This window comes from Aethalodelphis obliquidens, unplaced genomic scaffold (assembly GCF_003676395.1).
Source record: "Aethalodelphis obliquidens isolate GAN/ISIS:26980383/991018 unplaced genomic scaffold, ASM367639v1 scaffold11, whole genome shotgun sequence".
NCBI lineage: Eukaryota > Metazoa > Chordata > Mammalia > Artiodactyla > Delphinidae > Aethalodelphis > Aethalodelphis obliquidens.
Window position 1 is genome coordinate 29,737,079 of NW_020837955.1, and position 27,850 is coordinate 29,764,928.

The 27,850-nt window shown below is 39.0% G+C and overlaps 1 protein-coding gene across 1 annotated transcript in view; it reads right to left on the reverse strand.

The window, feature by feature from the left end:
- The window catches only part of CCDC186 (coiled-coil domain containing 186), a 44,369-nt gene extending 28,619 nt beyond the window's left edge, over window positions 1-15,750 (reverse strand). Inside the window, exons 1-3 of the mRNA XM_027112659.1 lie at window positions 15,560-15,750; window positions 5,967-6,662; window positions 1,430-1,556 (exon numbers count right to left, since the gene is read on the reverse strand). Coding sequence (XP_026968460.1) covers window positions 1,430-1,556; window positions 5,967-6,628 — 789 coding nt within the window. The 5' untranslated portion in view covers window positions 6,629-6,662; window positions 15,560-15,750. The remainder of the gene's footprint in view (window positions 1-1,429; window positions 1,557-5,966; window positions 6,663-15,559) is intronic.
- Between the last annotated feature and the right edge of the window lie 12,100 nt (window positions 15,751-27,850).

The following is a 27,850-nucleotide window of genomic DNA, read 5'->3' on the forward strand; positions in this document are numbered from 1 at the left end:
ACGAACCCGTGTCCCCTGCATCGGCAGGCGGACTCTCAACCACTGCACCACCAGGGAAGCCCCTAAGCCACAATTTTTTAGTAGCCACATTTTAAAAAGCAAAAAGAAACAGGTGAAATAAATGTTTTATTAAATCCTATAAATATCATATCAACGTGTAATCAACATGAAAAACTGAGCCATTTTATCTTTTTTTGTACTAAGTCTTTGAAATTAAGTGTGTATATCACACTTACATCACCTCTTAATTTGGACTAGCCACCTTTTAGTGCTCAATAGCACTATGGCTAGTGGCTGCCATATTAAGTGGTGCAGATTCACAGATAAAATTAGGAAAGAAAACTCTGCTATACTGGCTAGCAAAAGAATGGTGAATCGAATTTTCTCTTTTAAAAAGGCACAACCACTAACAAGCTCATGAAAAGAACAGCTCTGGTTCACCTCCATCTATTTAGTCTGAAGTTTCTGGTCATCAGCAGTGACCTGCCTACCAAAATACAGATTCAGGCTACTATTAAGGCACCTTCACACTTTAAAATTCTAAGTTTGGTCTGCATGCAGTAGCCCTTTCCACACAAAAATCAGGATTAAATATGTAAAATTTTACAAATATGGTCACCTTCCAACTATGTAAAGGTTCATGAAGTATACCAAGGCATAGATAAGTGAAACTTGGTTTTTTATTGTATTACTACCAGCTGTTTACTTTTATTTTCATTATATAGCTTTCTGTGAAAGATGAGGCAAAAAGAAAGACTTTTAAGGCTACAATGTTTCTAATCCTTCCCACAGAAGAAAAAGCAGCTCAGAAAGATAAAGAGCAGCTGAGCTTTGCTACCAGTCTTGAATATGAACTTTGTCAGTCCAAGCATCACAGTACATTAAAAAAAAAAAAAGAAACAAAGAAAACAAAGATGAACTTTGTCAATCCAAGCATCACAGTACATTTAAAAAAAAGAAAAGAAAAAAAGAAAAGAAAGAAACAAAGAAAGAAAAGGAAAGGCTAGGGAAGCTAGCTCACCAGATAAAGTCTGAAGAGAGCCAGTCTTCAGTATAGTTCACAAAATACTGAGAATGGAAACATATTAAACTATAAGCTTGAAAACATTCTAATGCCAGATATAAACTTTTAAGTATATACTGCTTCTTCCAAAACAATCTATTTGACTGCCAAACAAATAGTCTTTCCCGCTCAGATTTCTATTATATATAGAATAGTCACACATATCACATAGAAATATTAATTTATATAAAACAAAAAGATCAACTATGATTCCCAGTTCATAAAAGACAATGCTTCACATACCAAGCAATCTTCTGCATTTAAAGTATGATTTAACTTACAGAACTTCAATTTACACACAAATATTCAGGAATGTATTTATTTTATATATTGAAGAACAGACTTTAAAGATTTTTGTCTTTTTACCTGTTTAATTGTGTTCATATGCTGCTTCTCTGTTTCTGTTCTTTTTTTTAGTTCTTCTCTTAAATTGTCTTTTTCTGAACAAATGTCTAAGATAAGTTCCTGATGCTTCTTATTTTCTTTAATTAACCTAAATATAAAAAGGCAGTATCAGTAAAACATAATTAAAAATGACAATGTGTAATATAATCTGTTTGCAGACTAGGGTGTAGATACCTATGATTAAGAAATGAAAATTCCCAAGTAGTCCTTTTGTAATGATATATTATACTTTACAAAACATTCTCTGGCCAGTCAGGCTATTAACTTTTTCCTAGAAATTTGTATTATTTCAAATTAAGAGAAAAATAATCAGATAAAGAAAACCACACACTTTTAAGTTTATGTCTACAGGCATATGAATTATGTAGTTCATCCCTTCAGCACTGGAATTCCTTCAGGTCAGTCAGTGGCAACCAGGGGCAATTGTTCCCCTCCAGGCATGTGTCTGGAGAAACTTTTTGGTAGCCACTACAGTGGTGAGGCTTGCTACTGGCTTCTTGTACACAGAGGCAGGGACGCTGCTAAACATCCTACAATGCACAGGATAGCCCCAGCATCAACAAAAAATGATCTGCCCCCATATGTCAATAGTGCTGTGGTTGAGAAATCTTGCTTTAGATTTCTAAAATATTTTAATGATATTCTTATAGTTACAAAAGTAGTCAATGTAAAATAATAAAGTTTGAGCAGAAATTTCATTTTGAGTTCCCTAGAAAAATATAAATAAAACCTTAAAAATTACCTGTAAAAGTACTCAGAACTATAAAGTAAGATACCTAAGAGGGTTAACAGCTAATATTTTAGGATTACTAGCAACAGCTATTATTTGACATTTATTGCACAATTACTATTTACTAAGTTTAGCTTTAAATGCATTATTTAACACTCAGGTCTATAATAAGTCTATGAAATTATTATTATGCTTTATGAATTTGAAAACAAACCAAAACTGAAGCCTAGAACTTATTCCAGGTTATATAGCTAGTAAGCGGTTGAACTGAGATTTGGACCCAGGTCTAATTCCTTGCCATCTTCTCCTTTGAAGATCCCTCATTTACTCAACAAATGCTCACTGGGTACCTACTATGTACCTATATTAGTCTATATGTTGGGGGTACATCAGCAAACTGTCCCTGCCCTCATGATGCTTACATTCTAACAGAGAAATTAAACAATAAATAGATATATAATGAAATACCAAGTTGTGATTAAGTTCTATTAAGAAAACTAAAGGAGGGCAAGAGGACAGGGAGAGTGACTTGAGCTGTGATTGTACATAAGGTAACCAGGACAGACCTCTCTGAGGAGGACAGTAATGCAGTGAGGAGGAAAGTCATGAAAATGTTTGGGAAAAGAAAAAAATGTGTAGCATGCAAGTTTCTTCAAGCCTTTTATGGCACAGGGGGTTAACTTTGTTTATGTACATGATTAAGGTGTACACTCAATTTGTTGCGAAAAACAACCTGAAACACAAAAATCCTGACTATACCTCGAAAGTAAACAATTTAGGGAGGGAGAAGTGAAGAACAGCAAGCCCTGAAATTGTTATTCTTACATGCCAAATGCATATCCTGTACACAAATAACTGTTCTTAATTAAGAATTCTGGTTGGGACCTTGGACAATAATATTGATGTTAGAAAATACAGGAATGGATGTATAAACAAAGCCATTTGAAAATACATGCATTCATGAAAATTTAAGCCAAAGGAACTGAAAGGTAGTTTTCTTTACAGAAAATTAAATGAAGGCAAAAGAAAAAAAATGAGTTGTTTTAGAGCTAACCTTAATCAGAAAGCATTTTATTTGAAATTTAAAATATTACATGTATGGGTTTCCCTGGTGGCACAGTGGTTGAGAGTCCGCCTGCCGATGCAGGGGACACAGGTTCGTGCCCCGGTCCGGGAGGATCCCACGTGCCGCGGAGCGGCTGGGCCGGTGAGCCATGGCCGCTGAGCCTGCGCATCCGGAGCCTGTGCTCCGCAATGGGAGAGGCCACAACCGTGAGAGGCCCGCGCACCCCAAAAAAAAAAAAAAAAAAAAAAAATTACATGTATAACAAAAAATTAACTTAGATTTAAAATAATATTTGACATTTTTACAATGCTTTAATGTCCTCAAAACAATCCCATCAGGTAAGTATTGTCCCCTCATAAAGATGAAAAAACCTTCGTCTTGGAGAGGTTGATTTAACTAAGGAAACAGAGCGTGCAAGTGGTAGTGGGAATCTTCCAACTCTGGGCTTCTGACCAGACCTGTGCTCACCCCAGTCTACCATGTGGTCACTGTTCTGACATGACGGAACAAAAGAGGAATTAATTTTCTACTGTATTCCTAATGTTTTTAGATAAATTTAATAACATGTAACTTGTTCATTTCAGATAACCACATTAAAAAAATCCACTGAAGCCAGACTAATTGGGTTTAACTTTGCCATTTACTAGCATGTGACCTGAAGCAAGTTACTTAACCTCTCTGTGCTTCAAGTACCTCATCTGTAAAATGGGAATAATAATAGTTCATACCACATAGGGTTGTTGTGAGGATTCCATGAGTTAATACATGTAAAGTGCCAGGCACATAATTAACAGCATTTAAGTGTTCCTGATATTATTATTAAATCTGTAACATCTTATAATTTACAAGAGAAGCTTGAAAGTGGTTAAGTCTCCAAATCTAAGGAAAGTAGAGGCATCAAGGATGATCTCAAAGGGAAGGTCTAAGAGATAAGCACAGGTAACAGGAAAATGAGGAAGTTACCCTAAAAAGCAAGAATGGCAGAAATACTGATGGTTCAAGTATAAAATCACAGTTTTTTCAATAATAGCAGCATTCCAGTAAAGTTATGAGGAGTAGCTGACATTGGTTTTTGCATAGTATTAAGAAAGGTATTAGATTCTCAAGAGATATTTGTACACTCATGTTAACAGCAACATTATTCACACTAGCCAAAAGGTAGAAGCAACCCAAATGTCCACTGATGGATGAACAGATAACAAAATGTGGTATGTATACATACAATGGAATATTATTCAACCCTAAAAAGGAAGGAAGCTCTGACACAGGCTACAATATGGATGAACCTTGAGGACATCTGCTAAGTGAAATAAGCCAGCCACAAAACGGCAAATAGTATCAAAAGCAGTTAAACTCTTAGAAACAAAGTAGAATGGTAGTTACCAGGGGCTGGGGCAGGGGGAAACAGGGAGCTGTTGTTTAATAGGTATAGAATTTCAGATTTGTAAGATGAAAAAGCTATGGAGATCGGTTGTACAATAATGTGAATATACTTAACACTACCAAACTGCACACATTTAAAAATGTTTAAGATGGTAAATTTTATGTTATGTGTATTTTATCACAATTGAAAAATAAAAAAATAGAAAAAAGAAGGGCTCTGGATGCTGAGATTAAAATTCATTGGGTAAACCAATGAAGGGTGAGCTGGCTTGGGGAAGACTGATCTACTGATAATCTGGAAGAGTAAACTAGAAGCAAGGAGATCATTAAAAGTCAATTGCATATCAAGCAATATTTGGATTATGGTATATTTTCCTCTGTCATCCTCCTCTAGCGTGTAGATTTCCTCCTCCCCTTTCTCTACACACACCCCTCCCATTCCAAAAATTTTTTTACCATTCCAAAAATTTTTTTAAAGTATCACTTTTTTAAAAAGAGAATCCGTCTGTATTTTAGTGAAGGCTAGCAAGTTTTATTTTCCTTTATTAAAGGTTATAGGAGTACCTAAACATATGCATCACTCACATATATAAATTTAAAACAAAGAGTGATATAATATTATTAGGAAAAGATAAAATGAAATTAAACTGTTGTTAAAATAGAAATTAACTCCATAAATCCAAGAGAAGTCTAGAAACAACTATGTTCTTATTTATTGAATGACACTAGACCAATTCTTCTGTTCTAATTTTAATTTTTTAAACCAATGAATTTACAGTGGGAATTTTAAAAAAATTTTTTGAATTTTATAACTTGTCATTCCTCTTGAATTTATCTTAATTCTGACATTATGTTTTACATTCTTTCAAAACTGGAAAATTTGAAAGAATATAAATTTATTTCTCTTTATAAATCTTTCTAGATCTTTAATAAACTAACACTTTAATAAAACATTTATTCTTTTAAACTTATACACTAAGACATATGTAAAACAGAAATTTTGAATCATATTCAAAACAGTGCCTTTATACATAGATACATGTTTCTATATATGCTAATGTATTTGACATAGGTATATTATATATAACTCTCATAAAAACACTGTTTATCTATTATTTCTAAAATAATGAAAATACAATACCACATTCTAAGAAAAAACAGAGTTATATATTAAATAACTAGGCAAACTTAACATCTGCTCAACTACATCTGCATGGCTCTATTGTGGAAATAAAAGTAGATAAAATGATACCTTCCTTTAAAGAATTCAATCTTTAATCCCTGTGGAAAAAAATAACCTGAAAGAATAAAACACTTACTTCTTTATGGTATGCTCCTGCTGCAAATGCTTATCTTGCACACACTTTTCAAACATAACTAATGCATTTTCTCCCTTATTCATTCCATTTGGTAGTCGGTGTTCTTTTGCAAACTCAGTAGATAAGAGCTCAGATTCTATTTCTTCCAACAAATCCTCTGATGGTGAAACATTCTTCATTTTTGAAATAAGTTTCTTGGTGCAGTCTGTATCATAAGGACTTTCTGAATAGGTCTTTTGATTAGCTGCTTCTGTAAATGTAGATGACCTTAATTCCGCCAATATTTGTGTTACTGTTTGTTCTGCTTCATTTGTTTTCAAAACTTGCTTTGTAAAATCTCCACCAGGAAAATTAGCTATTTGTTCAGAATTTTCTGGGCATATGTCTGTTTTAGCACAGGAATCCTCACCTCTACCATGATCTGGAATATAATTTTCCTGTGTTTCAGTTTGATTATTGTGTTCACTGGGCTGACATAAAGTTTTATCAAACTTTAATGACAACAGTTTGGACTCATTTTCTAAGCTGCTGTTTTCATCACCAGAAAACGAATTGCATGAGTCTTCCTTTATTTCAGATGTTTTCTCAATATTTTGATCAGAGGAAATGGAGGCTATGTGCTCTGTTTCTGACATGCTGACTGGCACCAATTCACTTTGCATCTCTTCAAAGCTGTTCCTGATCTTCGTTTTACATCTGAGAAAGTCAAAACATAAATTTTTTTTAAAAAGGTTTTTTAAACCAAGACCCCATATATATTTGCACACATTCCATGATGTGGAAAATCTAAGGCCGCACATTTTACCACTAATAATTCTTTAAAAATTCTTTCCTTGGGTGGGGGTGGGGGGAAGAATAGAACAGCTGACCCACGTGAGCCACAACCAGTCAGGTGCTACATAGGCTCATTCTCTTTTCTCCTTCAGTCCAGTCCTACAACTTCACTTCAGTTGCAGTTTGGCATTCCCCAATCACCCCCATAAGATGTTGGGTATGGAATGATACTAATAACAGGAAGATTAGCGCCCAAGAATTGTTTAGAATTCCTTCAGCTCCACAAAGGGAAAAAGACTACCTAAAGAATTTGTAAGAAACTATTGGGGAAATAAGATAGCAATGAAAACACTAGGCAAGAAATTACAAATCAAGATAATAAAACAATGTACATTAACAATGATAAATATTTACTGCAAAAGGAAAACTAAACAATAACAAAACACAGCTACCTATAGCCCAGACACCTAGAGCTGAGCTGAAAGAAGTCAGGGTGTAAAGGATCCCTGACAGGAATTCATTTTTCACCCAGGGTTGCAGGAAGTATCATGGCGATTTCCAAACATTCTCGTCAAGAACACACAATGTTCAGTACAACTCAAACGGACCTCATATACATTGCTTAGGTCATAAAAGAAACATTTACAAAACTAATTCAACAATGTTAAAATATATTTTATGCTGTTTATGAGCGTTACTAATCTAGCTATTTTCTGAAAATTAGTCAACTTTAAAAATTATCCTGAGACAGAAAAATAAAAACATTCCAGCAATCTTGATGAAGAAGAATTGTCAACTTCTTTTGTCAGACATCAACCAAGCATGTACTGGAGTCATGTGAGGTTGGATAAAAATGTGGGCAGATCATAGTTTTGAAAGAAACTAGGGAAAAAATACTTCCAGATGTAAGGTATAAATGGAAAACAGAAAGACTAATATTTGAATAAAAGAAAGATACATGTTTACGTTGGTCTGTGGTGAAGGTGGTGGTCAGAGGATGGTGAAAAAGGGTAAGAGAAGATGGTCAGGTAGAATCCTCAGAATGATATGCAGGAGTGAAGGTTGTTAAGAAGGACGATAAATCATGACAGACTTGTATACTTGATATACCATAGAATTTCTAGCACATACTAGGTTTTCAAATATTTGTGGAATTAAAGCAAGAAGTAATATGAGAAAAGCAGTATTTGAGGACTAGGAATGCAGAAAATGGGAAGAATAATTCTAAGAAAGGAAAGAAAACCAGCTTGTTTGTTAAATACTCTGGCGTCGACTAATACAGACGTTGGCCTTAATACTATAAATTACCTACCTGTAAAACATATTTCCAAACAATGAAACAAATTATCATTATTATCTTGCTGCATATATTGCATACTAAGACAAAGTCCACACTAGCAATAAAGGTTTGGTTTAGGCAATACAAATAAATGCAGTAACAAAAAGCCTTGTGAGTATGCTGTACTCCAAATCTAGGACAAGGTAAAATAATTCTCAAACAGGGACATTAGCCGCCTACATTACCTTCCTCAAAGTAACTAATTTCAAGATACAACTTGTGAACGTGTTGCTGCTGAATTTGAAATCTTAATTTAGAAACATAACTAGTCAATGCTATGTGATATCTACTTAAGTCAAATTCAGAGCTGACCAAATGTAATGGAAAGCAGATAAAGAATCTATTTAAAAGAGAATGAGTCTACGAAGGCATTGTGACTCTCCAGCATAGATAGCAAGTGAAAAAAACCTCTCATCTGAGAACTCTTAAGGCTCTTGCCTGTGCACCATGCTTTGGGAACAGAAAAGCATTACGCAAACAATCGTTATCTTCTCATCCAGCTTTCATATTCCCCAGGGTTCAGTCCTCAACTTTATTTTCCTTCCCAGAATTCATCCACTTTGATAACTTAAACCAAAAACTCACAGTTGATGCCCACTTTAATTATTTTCATTCCTGTGCTCTTGAGTTACAGATAATGAATTATCTCTTTGTCTTCACTCTATCTCTACATAAAATAAAATCTCAAATGAATACAGGCATTTCCAATGGCTCAACTCAAAAATGGTTAAATCCAAAATCATAACAATAGCTCCTAAAATTGAGTACCCCCAGATAATCTTTTTTTTATTTCTGTCAATGGTATCATTTTTCTTAGTCATGACTCCTTCCTTTCCTTTAGCCTCATATTCTTTTACTAATTTCATGTCTCCTGCAATTATACCCTCCTTTCTACTGTCACTGTCCCCAACCTGCAACCCAACCCAGGCCTGATAACTTCCTACCCGGAACACTGAATTGTTGGTTTCTCAGTCTCACTCCATTCCTCCCTCCTGCGTCACCCAATCCAGAGAAGGGGTTGAAGAATATACTACATTGGCTCTGCCAAAGGGGAACAGGAGCTGCCCTATGAAGCAAGTCCTCAATGGCACAAGGGTCCACGGAGCTACAACACTGCCCCCCAGAAATCCACACATACCACCTCCAGAGACCACCATCAAATACAACCAGACGGACCAGAGTAAGGCCAGAGCTATCTCTTCCCTCTTTAAAGTTTCAGAGAGTGAGAACTCTGCCTCCACTGGCTGGTTTTCTTCCCCCAACTCCAAAAGGGCTAGTTAGAGAAAGGAGAGGGAACATATTTTAGAGCCAAATTACACCTCTTCTTCTTTAATCCAAGCAGCTGGGAACTAACAGCTTCAACACTTCTTTAGGGAGATGATAGAGTTTATGATTAACATTTTTTGTTGCTTTTGTTTTGTAAGCGATTGAAACCTGTCTTAATTTCTGGAATAAGTTTTTTCTGGTTATCAAAAGTGGCAGCAAAAGAGTTATGACATCAAACCAAGACATTATTGAAGGATTGCACCTCAGAGGGAAGTGGAGGGGATGTGAGCATTTCATGTTTATACCTCAGAGTTGCAATTCCTCAATAAACCAGTTGTAGTATTTTTCCAATCTTATCTCTCAACACATTCCTAAAATCCTAGTACTTCACTATAGTATTATACTTTGCCAGTCCCTGACCAGTCTATTCAAGATTCCTCCAAACAGTGTGCTCATTAACATTTCCATGGCTTTGCTCTAATCTAGAACATTCTTCCCTTCAGTCTATCTAGAGCCTAATTATATTTAAAGGACGTATTCTAAGGCCACATTTTCCTTCAAATTTTCCCTCATGAGAAGTACAAAAATAATCTCTCATGTAAATGAAAACATACTTCATTTATACTCATCAGGTACATAGTAGCAGCCTTCCTTGTGACGTTTCTTTTTTTGTTTATTTTTTTGTTTTGTTTTTTTTTCCTTGTGACATTTCTGAACAGCCTTTTAAATGATCTCTTGCAAAGAAGAGGAACCACGCTCTGAACTGAATCAAACTTCTTAAATCTCAAGCAATATAATAGTAATAATAAATAGATAAATAAATCTAACAAATATATTCTCTACTACCTTTACAGTCATTCTTGCAAAGGCTGTTCAGTGGTTCTCAGTGAGGGTGGGATTGGGTTTACACAATGAGCTGGGGGGGGGGTTGAAGGACATTTAGAAGGTGGGAACCAGGTTGTAAGAAGACTTGTCATGTGTAAGACAGTACAGAACAACAAAAAGGTCTCATTCTGCTGGATATTCATCTAGGTAAAAAAAAAAAAAAAAAAAAACTTTTTATAATTACCTCAGCTTGGACTGTTTTACGTATTATCCTCCTGTAAATTAAAGAAGGCTTAGTTCAACCTCAAAAGACAAGCACTGGGCTTCCCTGGTGGCGCAGTGGTTGAGAGTCCGCCTGCCGATGCAGGGGACATGGGTTCGTGCCCCGGTCCAGGAGGATCCCACGTGCCACGGAGCGGCTGGGCCCGTGAGCCATGGCCACTGAGCCTGTGCGTCCGGAGCCTGTGCTCCGCAACGGGAGAGTCCACAGCAGTGAGAGACCCGCGTACCGCAAAAAAAAAAAAAAAAAAAAAGACAAGCACTTTCTATACTGTTGCTCAGTAATATGGCCATGACCTTTGAAAAAACTCTTCAGATGAACTGGCATCTGAGAATCACTTAACTTGCAAACATAGTTTTCTGATGCTCAAATGAATACTGATTGGAGGCAAAAGAAAAAGGAGAGAAGTTAAAGAAGATTTATGTGTATATATGTAAAAAGCCATCACTAAAGAGTAAATAACTGTACAAGAATGGTGCGGGGAAGAGAGCCATGATGAGCTTGATTGTCCACGATTAACCAGGGGAAAAAAGAGTCAGCTGACTCCTCTTGTGGGCCTCCAGTTGGCAATGGTGATATAGGCCAATTTGGCTGCTGTCCAAGTTTTTTCTTAGGGGTGGGGGTAGTTATCATTAAAGCTACTGAGGACTGAATAGCCTAGAAGTAGATTAAAGGTGTAGGATGTAAAACTAGACATTTGTTTACAAGATTGTTTTAATTAAGAAGTGCTTGTATAAATCAAATTCACACTCATGTATATAGATATAGCGACTACAATTACAGATTACAATATCTGTTGCTTTTTTGAGGTAAGAAGTAACACAGGTTATTTGACTTTTTAGTAACTCTTACTCATTAGGGGAAAATACTGTATTTAAATTTAGCAGTCACAAAATTCCTCTTAATTCAAGCACTATTTTCCCCCCTGAGAGTTGTTTCTGTTTCTGACACAGTACTACAGGACCAATTCACACTTCAAAATTGTTTCAGTGGAGTGAGAAGTGGTTTCGCTCTTACTGGAGCTCGTCAGCTGTAGGCAACTGGTAGAGAAACATTTACTTGCCTTAAAGCCAACCATTATCCACCTTGGATTTTATTTCTTAATCAAAGAACTAGCAATTCTACAAAATTATTTCCAAGCAAAAAGCCTTATAAACGAAAACACTGTCTTTAACAGCTTTTAGTACTATTTCTTGTTTCTCAGTAAACAGCAGTATAAACAACAACAACAAAAGAACTTAAGCTTATTCAATAAATGCAAATACAAATGAATCCAATCCACAGATATTTGGTAATAGATTATCAAACATACAAGCCTCATACAAAAGTACCAAGCCAGAAATACATTTCTAAACTAGATATTAATTCATTCATTCACCAAATATGTATTGAGCATGTAATTATGTTCAGGCACTGTTCTATGTGTTGGGAACACAGCAGTGAATAAAACAGATATCTCTTCTGGAGTTTACACTCTGGTGTAGTGGACCAACATATAAAATCTATGTTAAATCTTTTGCTCTTGTGTTTACAGTATTTTAATTTGAAGGTCTGTCAGCGTTCCATCAGAAGCTGTATAAGATATGCATGAGTGTCTAAGTCCAAATGCATGAGTGTTTAAGTCCCACAGAAACATGTGACTCAGTTCAGCATAAGTGTTACTTACAACAAACTAAAAATTTTAAACTTTAAAAATTTTAAATTTTAAAAAGTCTCAAATAATACCAGCTATAGCTTCTCAAATAATGTCCATTAAGATAAGCAAGTTGAGCCTGTGAGGGCACTCCTGTTCTTCAATATAATGGTTTACTGTCCTTTGAAGGAAAAGTAAGTACATCCAAAGGTCTTTTACACACTCCTCGAATACACTCTGAAAGCAGCATAAACAAAATAATGACCTATCTTTCCGACCAGTTGTAACAAGGTTCTAAAACGGCAATTAAAATCAGAAGCAATTAAAAACTGGTTATTTCAAAGAACTCTAGTTTTACCAAAAGTAAGATATATTTATAAAGTAGTCACATTGTAACTAAGCTTTTGGGTAAAATTTAATATACCGAGTTTCCTTTACGTGAAACATTATTACTTGCTCTTAAAAGTTGTCTTTAGTCCACTAGGTTAAAAAGCATATTATATGAGGCCAAGGTCAATTATCCCTGTAGGGATTTGTTTAGTTTTGCAACCAAGGGTTAGGGCATTGTGAATTTTACAGTGTGTACACTATATCACCAAAAAAAAAAAAAAAGATGTTGAAAAGACTCAGGGCAATAGATGCAGCAGGATACCCCACCCCCACCCCAAACAGTACCAAATCCTGTGACATGAAAACAGAAGACATTACAGTCCATCAAGATTCCAGGAAAAAGAGAGTAAGTAGCCACATCATACATCACATTATCAAGTATATGTCATATTATCAGTTTCGTATCTTAGATCCATGCAATTTTATGTATCTCTAATAGTAAGTTTTAAAATAGAAAAAATTTTAATATAGAAATCTCAGTTTGAAGCTACTTGTACAGAGCTCACCAAATGAACTTTAATAAGTCTAAGAAGACATGAAAAGTATTTTCAGCTAATTTCCCCCCCAAATCTGAAAGCTTAAAAAAAAAGAGGGGGCGGTAATTGGCCTATAGCTCCCTTTTCAAAAAGGAAGGCTAATAACTTAAAAAAAAAATTAAGTTTTAAGTCTGCCTTATATTATATTAAGAAGTTCTGGTTAATGTTTAAATTTTGAAGCCAACTTTGGCCTGGGCTTGGTTAATTTGGTACAATGTAGTTTACCAAAAAAATAAATTATTCATTAGCTACTACATAATCATCCCTGAAATAGACTTAACAGTTCATGTGCCTTAATGACTGACAACTATACTCACAATCCAATCAATACTTTGCTGGGTTTGATTTCCACTTTGTGTCTATTGCCCCTTCATGCCAATACTTTTTCTTTTGTTTACTTCTTAGCCCAAATAGATTTTTAAAATCTCAGTAGCTGAGAAATAAATTTCAAAGGTGACATTTGCAATAATATGATAAGATTACAGGGTTAATTTGCAAATTTAAATTATCTATGCTCCCAAGGTTGCCCTGAAACGACACTGAGCATAACATTCCCAACACTGCAAGCAGCGTGACATGTTTATGAGAAACTCAAGAATCAGCTTTAATTATTTAAAGCTAGAGATAAGGGATAAAAGAAAGACCTAAATTTTACTGAAAGAAAAGAAACAGAACTTCAGGTTAAGCAGTCTTACTTTAACATGAAACTGTTAAATGAATTTGAAAAACTAGCACAAATTAGGGAAAGATGATTCCCTTCAAAGGGAAAGATGATTTTTCTAAATCTCTAAATAAAAGCTGCTTCAACCTATCATCTCTTCCTAAAGAGTGAGTATACTTCACTGTTTTACCTTCATTCCAGGATGTCAGCATGTAGCTGTAAATAGATGGTTTTAAAGTGAATAAGTAATCATTATCAGCTATGCTGTTACTGTACAGCATCAAAGAACAACTCTTTAGTTTATGGTTGAAGGAACTAAAAGGTTAAAGAGTGGTTACTGTGCTACACCACTCCTTTCCTGTTAGCAGCGAACAAGCCTCTGAAATACCAATGAAACTCTAAGGAATCTCCACTGTTTAAAGAAACCTCTGAGTTTATATCCAGGTATCAGGAATTAGACAAGGTCTTAAAAAGAATAAAACCAATATAAACACAATCCAGGCATTTCCAGGTAGAATCTTCAGTAATTATACATGCTTGCTTATTACAATGTAATAAGGAGTTTTAATTCTTTATACTGCAAAATTTGTTAATCACTCAATATTGTCACTGAATTTAAAATAAAAGACCAAAAAGGAAGAAAAAAAAAGAGAGGCCAATCATCACTGTTTTCTATTTGTGTAATGATGGGTAAAAAATTGGAAAGTAGCTGTACAGAGACGAGCAGACTTTATACACAAGCAGATAGTTCAGTTTTACTATCAATATCTCTTGAACCTTAACCTTTCCCACACACTGCAAATATGACAGTGTAGTTAGTAGTTGGGAAGGCTGCACCCACAACTACCATACCTAAACACTTAATAGATTTTTCTTTTTGAGTGACTACCAGCACACCTCTTGAAACACTTCCACTAATTTGCCGCACAATTTCCTTAGAAAAACTCCCAACCTATCATTTCGGAAAAAATAACAAAGCTAGGCATCAAAGGTACGTTACACACGCATACACGGAGAAAACTGCCAAACGCCTGGGGCTGCATGGCCTTCTAAACAACGCTCCTAAGTAACAAGATTATCATGTCAAAGGTAATCCAAATGTTCCAAATCCAGGCCTCTTTCCTCAAAACAATATCAAAATGTAAATATTAGCTCAAGTTATTAAACTGTTAACAGCCAAGCAATAATTACACCTGTTCCCCAAGACTGCTACTAGGGAACATGTAGAAGGGGTTTTACCATTTTACAAGTTTGAGAGAGGCTCAAATTTGAAACATGATCCTTACCAACCAAGGTTTATCAAATGCCTTGATGTCCTTGGAAAAAAGGCAACATAAACACCAAGAACGATTTCTCTCATATCCACAATCCCAAAGAATCGTCTCTAAATTACTTAAAATCACAGTAATGGAAGTGTTTGGAAGAGAGTTTAAAAAGTCGCTAACAGTCAACATAAAACACATACACAGTGAACTTGGAGAGGAAAGGAGAAATAGGCGACTGAGTCTATGAGGGATGGCCGAGCAGGTAGGGCTTAGCTACAGTTCGCATTAGGAGACCGGGCAAGCGGCCCAAGTTCCGCCGCTCTCTAGGCACCACTCTGGAGGCGCGGCCCTCACGGCCCCCGGCGACCCCTCGGCCGCCTCCTGCCCCGGCGCCCGGGACTGAGGAAGGGAGGCAGGGAGAGGAGGGGATTCCGAACTCCTTCCCCCAGCGCTCGCCTCGCCCCCTAGAGAAGCCAGGCAGGGAGCCGCCCCGGGACCTGCAAGACGGGGCGGAAGGTGGGCACGACGGCGCGTAAGGTGGGCACGACGGAGCGGAAGGTGAGCAGCCCGCCGCGCCGCCACCGCGACTCCCCGGCCCGCCCCTGGCATCCCTCAGGCACTTACCCCACTTCTTCGAGCCTTAGGCCACACCCCTAAAGAGGCCATTGGAATTCCCGCGTAGGGGCCAACTTCTCCATAACGGGGTCCAGAAGAACAGGAAGTGCAGGGGCGGGGGGCAGCGATGAGTAACAGGGCCGACACCAAGCTCCCTCCGCCGCGACTTCCCCAAGCCCCCGCAGAGCTGACACATCAACAAAGATGGCGGCGACGCTGAAGCCGGCCCCACTACAGCTGAGGGGGCGGGGCTCCCTGGAGGAGCCAATCAGCACGGCGCGGGCGGCGTGACGCGACGCCCCTTGGTGCCTGGGTAACCTGTCTGCAGTGGGCGGGGCCGGCGCAGCGCTGTCTCCTACCCCGGGAGCGCCAGGCACGAGAGTTACACTTACTGGGCACCCCACCACCACCCCGCATCCCCGGTCGACCCGGCGAACCGGTTCTCCCGCCTCTAGTTCCGTCCTATCTCTCACGCCCCTCCCCGGCCCAAGCAGGTTATTGCTTCCTGTAGAGCGTGCTCCTTGGAGATGTTCCCTCTGAACCCTTTGGCCCTTACTCATCATAGTCAGGGACATAAAGTTATAAAAATGAGAATTCAAAATTGTGACTTGCAAGCTTTGATGCGTGTCTTGCACCTGACGTGGGCGGCGTCAGCAAGAGCAGCCTACCTGCCCGTCAGACAGTTCATCTCTGGGAGAGGTTCTGGGGGTTTCCAGAACACCGCGTTCCGAGTCCACCACGCGGCCCCTACTGCCATTGTTTAATAATAAACTGTTGGTGCGTTCGTCGCCTGTACTGCACTGTGAGCCTTGAGCGCTGGAAGTGTCCTCATCCCCGCACGCAGCGTCGGGGTTGACATGCTGGAGCAGCTCAATAATTAGCAAAAAACTTTAAAAAGTGTACTGGGGGCCGGGGTGGGTGGAGGATGTGTATTCAATATAGTTGCCTAATCGCGTCCTGAGAAGTAAGGTGAGAGCAGTTTCAGTCTGGAGGGTTTGCAAACCTACTCTGTCCAGTTAAGTGCTGTTCTTTAAGATATCTTACATACAACTCCTGCGTGAATATAGTTGATTCTGACAAGTCAATTCAAGAGTTTATAAAGAAAAACTTCTTTTTCGGTTAAACTTCTTTGATACTAACTGCTGGTAAAACAAAAACAAAAACCTAAAAAACAAAACCAAAAAACAAACCCCACTTTAAAAAATTCAACATTTTGTAACTCTGTTCCTCTTTCCTTTCAACAGGAAATGGCACCTCCCTCCTTAAATGAAGATACTGATTAAAGCACATTATGCAGTGAAAGTGTGACAGGAAAGAAATTATTTGGCTTTTTTTGTTGTTGTTGGCTGGTTGGGTCTTCGCTGCTGTGCGCGGGCTTTCTTTAGTTGCTGAGAGCGGGGGCTACTCTTCCTTGCCACGCGTGGACTTCTCATTACGGTGGCTTCTCTTGTTGTGAAGAACAGTCTCTAGGCGTGCAGGCTTCAGTAGTTGTGACCCGTGGGCTCAGTAGTTGTGGCTTGCAGGCTCTAGAGCACAGGCCCAGTGGTTGCAGCACACAGGCTATGTGGGATCTTCCTGGAGCAGGGCTCGAACCTGTGTCCCCTGCATTGGCAGGGGGATTCTTAACCACTGAGCCACCAGGGAAGTCCCAAGAAATGATTTGACTTTTAAACAATAAATTGACCAAATATTCCTACTGAGATGTTATTCCAAGGGGGAAAATTAAAAAAGAAACTTTAAGCTTTTTCAGTGTGCATATTGTCAGTAATAACATTCATACTGTTATTTCTGAAATATATTAGTATAAAGCGTATATGTAATCCTTGGGAACCAAGATTTTCAGTATTGGAGAAAGGAAATACACATATAAAAATCAAAGAAATTAAGTAAAAATACTACAATCCTAAATTTGAATTTAGAAATATCAGTATGAACTCATGGCACATTTCATTTCCATTTAAAAAAAAGGCTGTCCACTGGAAAGGCCTAGAACAATGATCAACCCAATGCACACCCCTATTCTCCTATCATCTCTAAATATAATTTACCTCTAAAAGTCACCTGGGATCCTTGAAGCTCAAGGGCTAAATCTACATCTGGGGCAAGAAATGTACAAGAAAGCCTAGGACATTTTGGTTGTATCAGAAAGCAAAGAAGAAAGCAAAGATCATAGGAGTTGTGTCAAAAAGATTCAGGAGGCAATTCAAAGGTGTTCCCACTGGTCAAAGATAGGACAATTTTAGCATTCAAAAATAACAGCAATAGAGATACATCTACCAGGTTAAAAATCAATGAGCGTTGATTTTTTAAAATGTCATTGGTCACCTTTGGAGGATGCCAAGGAATCATCACATTCTGAAAACTGATAAAAGAATAAAGCATCCTACCTTTTCTGTTACAAACTGAATCTCAGTCAAGTAGTTGATGTGAGAAAGTTCTTTATAGAATTTCAGGTAATAAATGCAGAGGAAAAGATAGACTATCACCATTTTGGAAACCCTAGTGAAATAATGTATCCAGGTAATGATCATCAGTGAATCCAGAATCATTAGATGAAAAGCTGACTGGAAACTTTACAGTGCATGGATAGGTCTGACAACATTAGAACCTGCTAAGTTAATTTTAATATCCCCCAAAGAGAAAGGACTAGATATTAAGTGTCTTCTGATGTGGAGCAATAGAGGAACACACCACCTGTGAAGTATTCTTGCTAGAGAGGATGTAATCAACAAAATTGTGAGAAAAACTGCAGTTACTTCAATACATAAGCTGCAAGAAATCTCTTTAAAATACATCACTGAATGCAAATGTAGGATCTGATTTGACCATACCAACTGTTAAAAATCATTTGAGACTATCTGGAAATTTTCAATACTAATTTGATGACATTAGGAAACTATTTTTAAAGGTGGGATAAATTTTGGTGATTTTTTTAAGTCATAATCTTTTAAAAATACATCCTTAAATATATATGGATGTAAAGATACAATGTCCCAGAAAGTAAGAACGTGCTCAAAAAAATAAAAACAACCCCACATTGATGGGAGTATGTCAAAGGAGAACAAAAAAGAACTGAAGGGACTTCCCTGGTGGCGCAGTGGTTAAGAATCCACCTGCCAACGCAGCGGACACAGGTTCGATCCCTGGTCTAGGAAGATCCCACATGCCACGGAGCAACTAAGCCCATGGGCCACAACTCCTGAGCCTGCTCTCTAGAGCCCACGAGCCACAACTACTGAGCCTGCGTACCACAACTACTGAAGCCCGAGTGCCTAGAGCCCGTGCTCCGCAACAAGAGAAGCCACCGCAATGAGAAGCCCACGCACCACAACAAAGAGTATCCCCCACTCGCCGCAACTAGAGAAAGCCCATGCGCAGCACAAAGACCCAATGCAGCCAAAAATAAATAAATAAAATAAATAAATTTATAAAAAAAGAAGGACTGAAGGAGCTTCCAATGGCCCTAGTTGGAATTTGAGCAAGGAAATAAAGTAGTATTGGATTATAACCCAAAGTATAAAATAAATATCTATGAGTTCCTACTGATAGAGATGATTGAATATATTAATAAATAGAAGAGGCGAGACAAATCTCCCATGCAAAAGAATTTTAAATAGGGACTTCCCTGGTGGCACAGTGGTTAAGAATCCGCCTGCCAATGCAGGGGACACGGGTTCGAGCCCTGCTCTGGGAACGTCCCACATGCCGCAGAACAACTAAGCCCATGCAGCCCACCTACTGAGCCTGCGCTCTAGAGCCCGCTAGCCACAACTACTGAAGCCTGCATGTCTAGAGCCTGTGCTCCGCAACAAGAGAAGCCACCACAATGAGAAGCCCACACACCACAACGAAGAGTAGCCCCTGCTCACCGCAACTAGAGATAGCCCTCACACAGCAACGCAGACCCAATGCAGCTAAAAATAAATAAATTTATATTTAAAAAATTCTAAATAATTTCTGTAAGTACTCTGCCCTTAAGGAAGTGAAGCATAACCCTCTTTCTTTAGGTGTAGACTGCATATAATGACTTCTTCCAAAGTGTATAGTATGTAAAGGGAGGGGGAAAAAGTAACTTTATAGTAGGGAAACCTGACAAGTACTAGCCAGGTGATCATGGAAAATATCAACTGTCATAAATCATGCTCATAGAATGTACCCTTCATATGATGCTATTGGAATGACACTTTACCTCTGTAGTCTTCCTGCTAATAACCCATAACTACTCTCTTAACATGAGAAAAATATCAGACCAATTCCATCAATGGGGCATCATACAAAAATGCCTCACCATTACTCCTGGAAGCTGGGAAGGCCATCAAAACACGGATAGTCTGAAAAACTGCCACAGCCAAGAGCCTAAGGAGACATGACAACTAAATAAGTGTGTTATCCTGAATGGGATCCTGGCTCAGAAGAAGGACAGTAAGTAAACACTACGAAAATCTAAATAAAATATGGACTTTAGTAATAATGTATCAATATTGGTTCCTTAATTGTAACAAACATATCCTACTAATATAATGTTACTAATAAGGAAAACTGGGTGTGGCTTATGTGGGAATTCTCCATACTGTCTTCTCAGTCTATTTGTATTTCTAAAACTGTTCTAAAAATAAAATCTATTAAAAAGAAAACAATATACAAGTCGGAATTTGCCTCAAAACAATGGATGGAGAGTATGTGGGGTACAGATGCAGACAAGATTGACCGTAAATTGATAATATTGAACTGGGTGATGATTACATAAGGGTACCCTTTTTCTTCTGAATTTTTTTAAAGGTCATAGTTCAAAAAATAGCTAAAAATATTTTTTCTTTGAGCAACATCAACCTATAATCACGTGCTCTCAGGGCAAACTGTGATCACGTGTACCTGGTTTCCACGTGCAGGCAGAAGCAGTGGATTGATTTGAGAAAACTTCTTAAGACTTTAAGTGATTAATATAACTCAAGTGACCCTTGCGGAGACAAGGTCTGCATTTTTGCCCTTGGAGTTTCCAGGGACTCCTTTCTAGAAAAAGCAAAAACGACTATCTTAAGTTTCCGCAGTGGACCTCCCTCTGACCCTGCAGCTTTTGTACCAACGTTAGAGCACAAAAATGGCGCCGCCAGGCCCAGGGCGCAGCTCCCAACGCGCAGAGAGCTCACGTCGCCGCAGCGGCAGCACGTCGCCGCAGCGGCAGCACGTCGCCGCAGCGGCAGCACGTCGCCGCAGCGGCAGCACGTCGCCGCAGCGGCAGCACGTGGATGCGGACTGCGCAGGCGCGCGTTGCCGCGGGAGAACGGCCTGGGCGTCAGGAGCGAGGTAAGCGCGGGGAGCGCATCCGGCGGCCGGGGCTCCGGGACACGGGCAGGTGCCACCACCGCCAGGCTTCAGAGGCTGGTCGGGGTCAGCGGCCCTTTTGCCTCTTTCCAGGTCAGGATTCCCAGGCGCATGGGGAAGCGAAAGGGACTGCGTGAGGGTTACGGAGCTTCAGTCGTTGGGGCCGGATGTTGGGCGCTGAACGTTTAGGTCGTACGTTGAGCGGGTATCAGGGGCCTGGAAGTGGAGAGAGTACGGAAGGTTGAGAGAAGCCCTAGGAGCTTTGGCTGGGAAGGCAGGTCTGGGGTGGGAGGTTTTGGGAGGAGGGGCGAGAGACGTGGGAGTTGAGCTTTGGGCAAATGCGGGCCTTGCAGCAGATTTGGAAAATAGTTAATACTTCCAGGCATGACTCTCCAAAGTGTGAACATCCGCTTGCATCCCATTGGAGGACCTCTTTCCCCTTCACTCTAAAACAGTTTGGTTCGTGGATTCAATGTCTTCATTTAATTCAAAGCTACAGTGCAGACAATACTTTTTAGACTTCTTCCCCCTACTTATCTACTGTAGAAAGGAAGATACATCGCAGCGTTCGCTTACATATAGGTGAGGCAACACTGGGTCATTTAACACGTATTTATAGCATGTCTGCTGTGTACTAGTCGCTTTTCTTGGCACTCAGCCCCTGCTATAAATATGCTTGCCCTGTTGGCCTCTGGTTCCCTTATTGAGCCGTCCGGTTATTGAATGTGCAATTGCACGGCCTAGGAATGTGACGTGAGTTTTCATCTTAGCTGTGTAATGGCGCTGGTCCTCGTGGTTTTGGCGAGTTACTAAACCTTCTCAGGTCTCCCTTCCTTGTCTGTAGGAATAAAGAAATAGTAATACTTTAATCCTCAAATTAGTTTCGTTTTCAGTGTGCAAACTAATTCCACCTGAGTGGAAGAAATTCTTTGTGTGTGGGAGTGGTATAGAAGTAAAGTAAAAATAACGGCTGCATTTTAAGGATTTAGTAAGGTCCTGCCACTGTGCTGGGTAGTTCACATTTAATCCTCATGATTAGGTGTTGTGAGGAAGTTACTACTGCTGGCCACACTTAACAGCCACTGAATCCTAGAAAGATGAAGTGATTTGCCTGAGGTAGCATAGCTAAATGAGGAAGATGAGACTGCTCAGACTTGGGTCTGACCGACTTTAAAGCTCATGTTTTGTGGAACCATTGAGTTTCATAGCTTTAAAACTGACTGTTTCCTTTGAATAGCCATTCTCTCTGAATGCAGGGGGTTACCAGGAGGACAAAAGCAAACAGAGAAGAAAAAGTATTAGTTAAGTATCTGCTGCATGCACTTTTGGTATTAAAGGAATTAACTCACTGTGGGTTTACTCTAGCCTCTAGGTTGTGGTCTCTTGGAAAGACAGGAGAGGCCTTATGTCACTGTTCACAGTGTATCCTGGGATGCTCTGGGCTTCATAGGGGAAGGGTAGCTGGATTTCAAGGGAGTAAAAGAAAGGTTTTGCCCCTTGGGGAGCATCAAGTCTTACTGAGATCAATTCATGAAGTACAGAACAAAAGGACAACACAAAACCAAGGCCTTATTTTTGCCTGTAGAACTGCAGAAGTTAGTTACTTTCATTCCACTGCTCTTTTATTACATCAGTGATTCCTTAAAGAAATTTGGGAACCCTTCTAATTAATCTCTAGTGTTGGTTAAGGAAACAAAACTAATTACTGTAGATTTGAGGATTATCATAAATATATTTTATTCGTCACTAGTAGCGTGTAAAAAATAGTGGATTGTATATGGGGAAACTGCTTATTTTAAAACTGTGTGAGGTAAGCCTGTCCTCAAGGTATGACCCCCAAAGCAATATCTATCACACCTCTGTATCTGTATATTCCAGAAGTTTGCAACCCAAGATTGGGAAACACAGAACTATGGTATAAGGCCTGTCCTCTCCAGATTCAAATATGCCCCAGTGATTGACACACGATGAAGCCAAGTAAGGATAAACGCACATTCTTAGTTTTTTTTAATGTTCAAATTCAGCTTTAAAAGTGTATTTTGTATCCCAGTTGTGGTGGTTACATAAATCTATATATGTGTTAAAATTCACAGAACTGTAAATTAAAAGAAAAAAGACAATTGCATGGTATGATAATTACACATTTAAAAAAATTAAATTCCAAAAGATTTTAGATGAGTGCAAGTTTTATGGGTACTCCCAGTAGTCCAGGCTTCCCTCCAAAAGCTAGTGCATAGGAAGAAGTAACTTTCAGAGTCAGGGATAGTGTGATTCTCCTGTTGACCCTTTGTCGGCCCACATCTAGAATCCTGTGCTGTTAGGAGAGTCCTTTCTATATGAGGGTTTCGGATGAACTAGAGAAAGTGCTGAATTGTGAGAAGTCTAGAAGATTAAGGACCTGGAGGAAAGTGGACATGGTGGCCATTTCAGATCTTTGAACGGTTGGGGTCACGGGGCAGCAGCAGGAGTCACTTGGGAAGAGAACCGTTTTATAAAGAAGCATGCAGTACAATTGGCCGTCCAAAATGAAAGGAAGTTAGAAGCTTCTAGTTATAGGACAGGGCTAGATGTCTATTTGCCCTGGGTGTTGTAATGAAAATTCCTAAATTGGGTGAGGCAAGTGAGATAACCTAAATTCTAACCTAAATATTCCACCATAGGTGGAGCTTCTTTTAAGCTTAAATCCTTTTTGTTTGTTGCTTACACTTTACATTGGGTCTAAAACTGATTGTTATCCTTCCTAAAGTCAAATAACTTTATTAATTTTTGGACTTTGGAAGAGTTGAGGTAAGACGTGAAGTATTGCTATTAAATTTCAGTAAACCTCATAGCATGGTGTAATTCTCCCTTTAAGATTGCTAGATGAAATTTCAGACAGTGAATTTAACTTTCCCTGTCCAGGTTGTCAGGAAAACAGTGCAATAGTGCATTTTAGATAGTTTTATCATACGAGTATCTTTTTTGTGTGTGTGTGTGGTAAGCGGGCCTCTCACTGTTGTGGCCTCTCCCGTTGCGGAGCACAGGCTCCGGACGCGCAGGCTCAGCGGCCATGGCTCACGGGCCTAGCAGCTCCGCAGCATGTGGAATCTTCCCGGACCGGGGCACGAACCCGTGTCCCCTGCATGGGCAGATGGACTCTCAACTACTGCGCCACCAGGGAAGCCCATACGAGTATCTTTTGAATGCTGCATTGTACCAGACGCGGTGGTAGGCACTGTGGGAAATCAGAGGGTTTTTTGTAAGTTGTTTTAGTAAGACATGGTTCCTGCACTCAAGCAACTTAAAATAATTGTCTATAGTAACTCTACAGGGTAATAAGGAGTTAAGGATTGACTGTCAGCCTTATTAATAAGGACAAAGTTAGAAAAGCTATTTCAGAAGTTAAAGGCTGTGTATTGAGGGTCCCAATGGTGTCTTGAAATAGTGTCTGTACCCTGGTTTTGTGGTTTAAATATTACTGTGATCTTTTATTTGGTTTAAAATTAACCACAGTTTACGAAAAAAAAGTTTGAACATGCAATGATATTTTAATCTTTAACATGCTTTTTTTATAAAAGTAAATCATCCTAAAATATAATTTGGAAAATGAAAAAGATTGAAAAAGAAAAAGATTTCCTCAACTTACCTACCCCAGAACACTGTTATTTAAAATTTAATGTATCTCACTTATCTCTTTTTACATGGAGTTTTGTTCGTTTTTATTTTGCAGTTATTATACTGAATATACAGTGTTTTTCTGATTTTTCATTTGCCATTCTAATAGACATTTTACAATGTTTTTGAAAGCTGTGATTTTGAATGGTAGTGTAATATTCTGTGTAGTAGAAGCATCACTGTTAACTTTTTTCCTTTTTTTTCTATTTTAAATGGATATTTATACATGCCGTATTTTTTGATATTTAAGATTATTTCAGTGGGATGATTTCTAGAATAGACTTGTCAGGTGAGTGGCTATGGATATTTTTAAGAATATATATTATATGTTATATATGTATAATATGCATATATATTATATAACTATATTATGTATAATACACATGTACATATATAAATCTCCAACTTATTTCTCAGGCAGAACATATTAATTTATATTCCCTTCAGTAATGAGTGTTTTACTTGCACTTTTGCTGTATAAAAAATAATATATAGTTATTTCAATTTGAATTTTTTTGTTACAAATGAGGTTGAATGTTTTCCCCCTTATGTTCATCAATGAATCTTCATCCTCTATGTATCCTTTCATGCCTTTTGCTCGGTTTTTTTTATTGGTATCTGTGTCCATTGGGCTTCAAATAGCAGAAAATCCAAAGGTGTATTTTTCTGATGCCACAGCAAGGCTGTGCCTAGGCAGATCAGGGCTGGAGTCAGGGCTTCTGCCAGGGACACCAGACTCTGCCTTCTCCTCTCCACAGTCCTGAGGGTGTGCTGCTTTCTCATGCTTATTGCTTTCTCATTGCATTGTGGGTGATATATCTTCAGGCCTCAGGTCCATGTTGCAGGAAGAAAGAAGTGAAAGACCCTGCTAGCCAAATCTGTCCCTGTCCATCAGGAAAGGAGAGAGCTTTCTGAGAAGCTCCACTCAGAACTCTGATTATGGCCAGTATTTAACTCAAGCTGGCAAATCAGAAGTAGAAGGTGATGTTTGGGTCGGTTACCCACAGTGTCTGCTACAGTGTCTGGATGTTTTTACTATTTATCCCACTTTTTAAAAGGTATCAAATTTGTCATCTTTGTGTTAGTACTTATTTTCCGACCTCTTTGCTGTTTTTTGTAAGTTTTTAATTGTTCATTTAATCATGTTTGCTATCATTTCGTTTATGGTATTTTACCACTTTAATAAAACAGGAACTTCCCTGGTGGTCCAGTGGTTAAGGCTCAGAGCTCCCAATGCAAGGGGCACGGGTTTGATCCCTGATCGGGGAACTAAGATCCCCAGAAATAAAAAAATAAATAAAACCCAAACTCCTCATCCTCCAGTGTGGGTGTTGCACACTGATTCTCTGGGAAGCAAAATCTGAGATGGAGGTTTGTGTAGTGTGATGAGTGAACATGGCCCGTTTGGAACTAGTTTCTTTTGGAGTTAGTTGAAGTGGACTTCGTAGTCCATTATGTCTCAGTGTTGGAAAAATGAATGTTCTTGGTTGTATTAGTTCCTATTAGATCAGGTTTATTGTGTTAGTAAAATATATATCACTGCTTGTTTTCTATCTGTTGACTATTATGTGTGTAAAGCAGATGTGTCCTCATTGTGGCTGCATTTCTCTTCTAATCAGTTTTTACTTTATACATCTCAAGGCGATGTCATTGTGAGTCAGAGATTTCTGGCCCCTCTCTCTCCTGGGAGGGTTTCTTTTACCGATGTAAACTATCGCTCTCTATCCCAAGGTTTTCTGCCTTGAGCTCTCTCTTATCTGCTGTTAAGGCTGTTACTGTTAGCAGCCCAACTTTATTTTGGTTATTTGCATAGCACATATTTTAGTCCTTTTATTTTCAAGCTTACCATGTATTTTGTTTAATGTGTGCCTTTTGTGCACAGTACGTATCTGGATGTTTTCCTCCCTGGGTCCATCTCTCTTTTTCTATTTTGAGACTGAATCATTGATATTTAGATTACTTGGGCTTGGGTCTGTCATCTTATTTGATATTTTCTGTTTACCATACTTGAATTTTTTTTTCCCTGTTGGCTTGTGATTTTAAAGTTATGCTTTGTTTTTGTCCTTGTGGTAGTTGCCCTAATATTTTTTTTTAAATTTTATGTATGTATTTATTTATGGCTGCGTTGGGTCCTCGTTGCTGCACGTGGCCTTTCCCTAGTTGCGATGAGCACAGGCTCTGGACGCGCAGGCCCAGCGGCCATGGCTCACCGGCCCAGCCACTCCACAGCATGTAGGATCCTCCTGGACCGGGGCACGAACCCGTGTCCCCTGCATCGGCAGGCGGACTCTCAACCACTGCGCCACCAGGGAAGCGCGGGGGCCACTCTTCATTGCGGTGCATGGGTCTCTCACTGCGGTGGCCTCTCTTGTTGCAGAGCACAGGCTCTAGGCGTGCGGGGTTCAGCAGTTGGGGCACGTGGGCTCTAGAGCACAGGCTCAGTAGTTGTGGCACACGGACTTAGTTGCTCCACGGCATGTGGGATCCTTCCGGACCAGGGATCGAACCCGTGTCCCCTGCATTGGCAGGCGGATTCTCAACCACTGTGCCACCAGGGAAGCCTGCCCTAATAATTTAAATGCATGTTCTTTATATTTCTTGTACAGAGTCTAGCGTTACTCAATATTCACATCGCCACCCAGCATCCCCTGGAAGTTATTTTCCTTTTGTAATTTCACAGTATTTCTGTCTTACTGCATCCTTCATAGTAGTTCTCAATCTGATCCTTCAGTTTAGGTATACCTGAACATATCTGCTACAGGTATGCTTTCCCTGACAGCTACAGTATCTCCCGCCACAGCTGCCCATCTGCCGGCCTTCTATTAGGGATCTTCCCACCTGTAAGTCTGCTTGTGTATTTCTTTTCTTTCTTTCTTTTTGTAAATTTCATTATCTTTTCTGTACTGTCATTGAATTAGGCTGGGCCTGATTTAGAGCAGAGATAGAAGTTTTAGGACACCACGAGGGAGGATTTTTCTGCTCTTTATCTTCTATTTAAAATAAGGTCAAATAATATTTAGCTGTTACTCATACCAGTTTCAGCTATCTGTTGCCTTTTTTTTTCCTGAGCAGTTTGGGGAAGATAGGCAGAAGTTTTGTCTTCAGGCTAAAGACAAAGCGATAGGTCACTACTTAAAAATAAGAGTTGTTTGTCTACTTATATTACTTCCTCTATGCAAACACTTAGTATTTTCAAGGAGTAATAGGGAAACAACAAGCCCACATAATGTCTGATTAGAGGTTTCTCAGAAGTGCTTTGCAACTGTATGTGTACCTTATTTTCAGTGAAGGGCACACACAGATAAGTCCTTAAAAGCAGTAGAT